The sequence below is a fragment of the Malania oleifera genome, chromosome 2 (assembly GCF_029873635.1).
Source record: "Malania oleifera isolate guangnan ecotype guangnan chromosome 2, ASM2987363v1, whole genome shotgun sequence".
In the NCBI taxonomy this organism is placed as follows: Eukaryota; Viridiplantae; Streptophyta; class Magnoliopsida; order Santalales; family Ximeniaceae; genus Malania; species Malania oleifera.
Window position 1 is genome coordinate 145,702,566 of NC_080418.1, and position 7,135 is coordinate 145,709,700.

At 35.8% G+C, this 7,135-nt stretch overlaps 1 protein-coding gene across 1 annotated transcript; it reads left to right on the forward strand.

Moving 5' to 3' along the window:
- The first annotated feature begins 677 nt into the window (after positions 1–677).
- On the forward strand, positions 678–4,494 carry LOC131147892 (transcription factor bHLH130-like). Its single transcript, XM_058097532.1, has 6 exons — positions 678–1,868; positions 2,937–3,292; positions 3,366–3,545; positions 3,662–3,727; positions 3,831–3,899; positions 3,985–4,494. Exons 1-6 carry the CDS (start codon positions 1,271–1,273, stop codon positions 4,039–4,041), a joined length of 1,326 nt encoding a protein of 441 aa, XP_057953515.1. The 5' UTR covers positions 678–1,270; the 3' UTR covers positions 4,042–4,494.
- Positions 4,495–7,135: the final 2,641 nt, after the last annotated feature.

Sequence of the window (7,135 nt, forward strand, 5' to 3'; positions counted from 1 at the left end):
TCCAATTGTTGGTTGATTAAAATTGCACACTATAGCAAAAGCCCATATTTTCTCTTCTGCTTCTCCCTTTTTTTGTCGCATGCTTTTTCTCACTTTTCTAATGGAATTATACACTGTGAATTCTAATTTTATTTACTTAAATGAGGTGTAAAAAGGTCTCTAAAAAAGCCTAATAAAGAACCCAAAGAAAATGGACTAAAGGGTTAAATGAGTTTCTCCACATATGAGGAATATTGGGTTCAAAATTTACGAAAAAAAAAACACCTTAGCAGTGTTGGCACATATATTCAATAATTTTTTATATTTTAAATATAATTATTTTTCATGTATTATTTTATACATAAAATTAAAAATATAATATGTACAGATTCTCATATTAACCAAATATGGGCATAAACGTGTGAAGAGTCCTTTGGCCATGGTCCAAGGAGGGCAGCATAGTCTTTTCACAAAGTGAAAGCCCTAATCAATGAAACCTAGCTTGCTACTATAAAAAGGATGAATTTACATTTATTACATTTTACATTAATGTTTAATATTGCCCAACCGGGAACCGACATGGCATCAGATGACGTGCTCTTAGTTAATGGCTTTTACGTAATAATGTAGAAATAGTAGGGGCATCATGGTAAAAACACTTGGCACATAATAAATCCTAGGATAGGAACTTCATTTCTGGCCTCTATAACTTCTCATATAAATATGGCCGCTCTGGGACCAAGAGGAAATAAAGAAATAATCTCTCTCTCTCCCTCTCTCTCGTCTGAATTAATTCAACACCGCCATCTCCATTCCCCACCACCAGCAGTGCACGAATAGGGAAGGGATTCGAGTGACGGGGATTTGGTTTTTTCGCTTTTTTGTTGTTGTTCTGTTCTTCTCTTGTTCTGTTTTAATTTGGTATCTTAATGTTATCCTGTGGAGTTCGGTGGTTCGGATTCAGGAATTGCGAGTTGGGTTTTTGTTTTTTCCTCTCTGGAGAGTGATTTTGTTGTTTATGAAGTCTGTGAGGCTCAATTCTTGTTTAATCAGGGGTTGCTGTGTCGAGTCTGCTGTTTTTTCCTCCCGTTCTGGAGCTGTTCTGATGGTGTGTTAATGGTTGAAGCGAATGGTATGAGTTCAATTTGGTCTTTGCGTTTTAGATCCGTTTGAAGCAGCTGAAAGAGGGGTTTTTAATTTGTGTCTGATTTTGATTTCTGAGGATTTTGATTTAGTCTCGTAGAGGTAGAGGGATTAAGCTAAAGAAAAGCAGGGGAAAGAAGAAGAAGTAATGGAGTCAGATCTCCAACAGCAGCAGCCCCATCAGTTTCAGAATCACCATTACCAGCAACAGATGAACTCTGGTTTGATGCGTTACCGATCTGCTCCGAGTTCCTTCTTCGCAAATTTCCTGGACGATGAACAGTATCTCCACGTTCGGCCTTCGAGTCCTGAGACTGAGAGATTCATCGCACGGTTCATGGCCGAAGATTCGTCTTCGCTGCCTGAGATTCAGAAGAATTCTCCGCCAACCGAACACCAACACCAGCACCAACAGCAGACGCAGTTCGCGGCACCGATGAAGCACGAACCAGAGGGCTTTCAACAGCAGCACCAGCAGCCGCAGAATGGGTATTCTTCGGCGGCACCACTTGTGTACCAAAGCTCGTCTCGACCGCCTCTGCCGAACCACAGCGCATCCGCCACTGCCTCCGAGATGGACGGCCACTACAGAGGAGTGACTTCAATGGCAGTGGATCATCAGCTGCCGCCGGCGAAGATGGGTGGCGGCGGCGGCGGCGGCGGCGGCGGCGATGGAAATAACTCCAATCTTATCCGGCAGAGCAGCTCTCCTCCGGGGCTTTTCTCCCATGTAAACATTGAAAATGGTACTATTTTTCATTCGCCCATTCGAATTTGCTCCCCTGTTTCAGAATTTGCTTGCGTTTTAGAGTAAAATCTAATAATAGTAAAATCGAATTTGCTTGTGTTTGGGAGCTTAGAATTTGAGCTTTAGATTTGTTGTATTGAGTTTTGTTGAATTCTGCTCCATGCTAAACTCAAGACTCCAACTCCATACTCCTAAACACATAGTTAGTGTAGCTCTTATTTTGTAGAAATCATAAATTCTTTTAGACCCTTTTTCCAAGTTATATATTGAATTTCAAATACGTTCTCACTTTTCTTGATTAGGGTTTTATTTGAGTCTACAAGAGTGGCAGCTTAATTGGGTGCCCTTCAACTCAATCGAGAAATTTTGAGCTCATTTTGAGGAGCTCTTAGAACTCAGAGCTCAACTCAATTAAGCTTGATTTGGCTATAAAGCTATATTAAGTAAATGCCTAAATTATATATAACATGTAGTATTAAGTGTATGTAAAAACTATCTATATTATCACTTATGCAATAATACTAATAATTAAATAATAAAAGCTTAATTAGGCTTGTGAGTAGTATTATAAATTTGAACTCAAATTGTCAAGCAACTTATTTAGCTTGAAGCTCAACACAATCAATTCTAAGTTAAGATTGAGTAACTCAGTAGTCGGCTTGATTCACATGCATTCCTATTCTTGATGTAGTAATCAACTTCAAGGCAAGTGAATTGTGGGAAAGGACGAGTTATATCATTGAGTTATGTACAATTGTTTTCATTAAATTCTTGTTAAGCAATAGATCGAGTTGCTCGAGCATTAGAATTCTTGTTTATGAGCCAATGAATTGAAAATGAGATATAGTTGATTGCCTATTTAGTTCTGGTATTCCATGGAATTCTATTTGTTGCAATTTACTCATTACCCATTTGCTTTCTCTCTAATCTTGGTAAATGCGAGAACACAACTGAGAAATTTTATGTTGTTGGCTAGAGAAATTTTTGCTGTTGATTTTGGAAATGTACCAAGCTACTGTATTCTCTCCCTAACATATGGTACTGACAAATTCTTAGCAAATGGCAGGCTATGGTATAATGAGAGGGATGGGGAATTTCGGATCCATTAATGGCACTAATGGAGAAGCATCTTTTTCTTCTGCAAGCAGGTTGAAGGGTCAAATAAACTTCTCATCTGGGCCACCTTCTTCTTCAGGGCTTATGACACACATGCCCGATATTGGGAACAAAAGCTTGGGTGCAAGTAGCCCCGACAGTGGAAGTTTCAGTGATGGGCGCGGTAATAATGGATGTTATCTCACAGGTTTCCCAATTGGCTCTTGGGAAGACTCTGGAATTCTGTCTGAAAATCTCAATGATTTAAGAAGGGCTAAAGATGATGATAGGAGGACTTTTTCTGGTTTAAATGTATCAGAAACTCAGGTAGCATATTTTTAATGGAATGCGATTGTTTTGGAACATCTCTGTTTTAATTGTAGCTATTATTGTTGATCAGCATGGTCGGCCTGCTAACCATAACCATACTCCGGCTGGTTTGCCTCGTCACTTGAGCTTGCCAAAAACATCATCTGAGATTGCTGCAATCGAAAAGTATTTGCAATTCCAGGATTCTGTGCCTTGTAAGATTCGAGCCAAGCGTGGTTGTGCCACTCACCCACGAAGCATTGCGGAGAGGGTAACGTCTATGGATTCTCAATTATTCGAATGAGACCTTATATCTACTTGAATGTTGGGATTGGCTGTGATCTTTGAAAAGCTTTATATGTGTTTTTGCATGTGGATCATTTGCAGGTGAGAAGAACCCGAATTAGTGAAAGGATGAGGAAACTGCAAGAGCTTGTTCCAAACATGGACAAGGTAAAAACTAGCACATGCATCTTTCTTTCTTTCTTTTTTTCCTTCCTTCTTTCAGTGCACACAGTCTGAAGCAACCCAAAATTTTTTGTTATACTATTTGCAGCAAACAAGCACTGCAGACATGTTAGATTTGGCTGTTGAGTACATTAAAGACCTTCAGAAACAGGTCAAAGTAAGTAACAAAGAAACTTGAATCAAAATTCACGAACATGATGATCATTTCTCAACGTGTTTCCCTTTTTTTCTCAATTTTTTAGACACTTAATGATACTCGTGCCAAGTGTACGTGTTCAAACAAGCGGAAGCAGCCATAGTTCGGGGGCGTAGGATATCCTGCTTCTGTACAGAACCTTGACAGTTAGGTGAAGGAGGTATAAAGCACAGCTGGGATCACTTTAGTTTTGGAAAAGAAGATGCCATCTTTTATGTGGATGACTCCAAGAGAGAGCAAGAAAAAGCTAAAGGGATGCTAAAAGCTCTAATATAACATTTTGATGCCATAAAGAAAACTAGATGCATGTATCGTGAATCCCCCAGATGTATGTACTACCCCGTGCTCTGAGAAAATCTTCTGTCAGAGAGAGAGAGAGAGAGAGGCTCTGTTGTATAGTACTATAGTTTTTTGGTGTTTTGAAGTGAAGATTTGGTGCCATCAATGGCTGTGTCCCATTGAAAGGGGTGGGAGAATAAGTGGGACTAGAGCTCTCAGCTTTTGAAATAATGGGCAGATGGAATAAGACAATCGCATTAAATCTCTTTTTGAAATATATGTTCAGCTTCATCAACCCTGCGGGAACAAATGACAAACTATACTTGCTGGCTTACATTTGGGGGCCTCGTTTGGTAAACTCTCTATTACTCACTTTGACTTTCCCTTCCAAGGAAGGAAGAATAATCGTGTTCTTCGCCCCATTATTGTTCAACTCTTTCCATCGTCGATAAAATTGAATTTCTTAATATTTCCTCACCTGGTCTACGAAACTATGGAGGACTATTCATATAGGGGATTAACGTAGGGCATCGGATTTGAGTGAGTTTTCATGAATGGATTTAGCATATTAAACGCTAACTTAATTTAAAAGTTTAAACCATTAAATCTTCAATCAATCATATGTTTAGACAGTCGTTGCAATTAGTCAAACACTTGGATCTGGGTCTTTAGACTCGAAAGGAACTTTTGCAGCACATCTCAAGGGCATTGTAGCATTCATGATGTGTTATCCGGGGTACTGTCTATGATACCTCTATTGACTTTCTTCTCTCTGTTTTAACTCAACCATGTAAAGGGGTAATGTGATGCCGAAATGTTTGATTGTTTGCATGAGAATGGCCGACCCAAGCAGCCCTGTCGAAGAAGAAGAAGTCCACTTTGATCCTTGGAATTATATATATATTAATTGAATACATCTACACCTGTTAGCTTAAATATTTAAGTTTGAATCACTTTTTAATGATAGGTTTCGATATTAAATCAATGGGCAAAATTTATGTGGTATATTTTGGACAAAAGATTTGTATCATCCTTAAAATTTGGTAAAAAGATGCAAACCTTCTTTCAACTTTAAAAGTTTTCATGAGCATCATTTCAAGTTCGGCAAAAATAAACAGACCCTTATTGTGGTTTTTAAAGCTTTGCAAATGTTTGTTGAAATTTGACAAAAGAAACGCACTTCATGTGATATTTGGCGAAAGATAAGCTATGGAGGATATTAAGCATCCCAAAAATGATCCGTCACACTTAATTTAGAGAACGTTTATAAAAATTTTCAAATCTTAAAAGAGATTTATATCTTTTTAGTAAATTTCAACAGAGCTTAATGTCTTTTATCCTTCTATTTTTATGTGCATAAATTCTTTAGGGGGGTTGGAGGGAGAGGAGGAAGAATATTACTCTTGCCCTTTGTTGGCATTCTTAAATATTTTGAGGGTAATAGTCTAATGCAGTCTACTTATGCTCAAGCAAATCTTAAACGATTATAACTTTTTTGACCTTAGGCCAACGTTCAAATCCCAAGTACTTCTAATCTTATATTAAATTTTACTATAAAATAAATAAACGGGTTTGTCTTTATTCATCCTTCTAAGTCAATTAGGCTCGTACATGAAAAGAAATATTAGAAGATAAAATTTATTCTTAAACCTCACTATTACGATTAAGCCTTTGAGGCGCAACCATGATACACGGTTATTCTTTTCTAACAAGTTTTTTTTTTTTTTTCATTGTAGAGTATGTCATATTTTAATTTCTAACTTAGGTATATCAAAAATTTTATGCAGCATTGGAGCAAAATATTTTGCATTTGAATCACTGCATCTTTCAAACATTGTCATTTAACAATGTCTATCACATAAATTTTTTGGTGTTATTTTAGCCACCGACGATGCGTAAAGGAAATATTAGTCATACACCCGACATATGACCACTTTTCTTTTCAATTTTGTTTTCTTTTTCTTAACACGATTAGTTTTTTTAAAATACTAAAATATTAAATAAAAAAATATTTCTTTATTAGTAATGTATAGATATGTGTGTGTCAAATATTAGAGTAAAAAGACACATCTTCTGAGATTTGAGAAAAAAAAATAATAACTTCTCTTAAGGTTTCAAAAATTTTAAAGACCTGAGATTTCAGAAATTTCAAAAAACTATTTTACGATTTATTAAAAAGACACAAACTTCTGTTAATTTCAAGGACAGTCTATACAATTTTTGAAATATTAAGAAAGATTTGTGAAAATTTTAAAACTTGAGATAAGAAGCTTCTTATCTTTTTGTTAAATTTCATAGAAAATCAATTTCTTTTATCCTAAAAATTATATTATATAAGCTTTAATGATGCTATTTGAATTTAATTATCTTATTGTAATAATAATAATAATAATAATAATAATACACGCGTTTCAAATCAAATAATAATAATAATAATAATAATAATAATAATAATAGCTATTTGGTTTCCCCAAATTTTTGCATCGGTGTCAAGAAGGGTCTTCACTTCTATTTGGTTTCATTTTGTCATTTGCCGTATGCTCTCTCTCTCTCTCTCTCTCTCTCTCTCTCTCTCTCTCTCTCTCTCTCTCTCTCTCTTATTGGATGCTCAAAGGTAGCTTGGGTTTACACAATAAAAGACAATTTATTTTTTATTTACACCCATCTTATAGTTTTTCACGATCAAGAATTGAATATTAGACCTCTAATATGAATGTTTCAAGTAGAGGTGGCCATAAAAATTTAAAAATGGAATCATACTTTAAAAATCAAATAAAATCAGGTAACATCAAATTAAAAAATCAGTTAGTCGTTCTTTCTTTTCAAAATTTCATTTCTTTTAGTTAATAATTTGGTTTCAATTTGACTCATTTAGTAATTGGTTAATTGAATTTTAATTAGCTGTTTGAAATGACTTA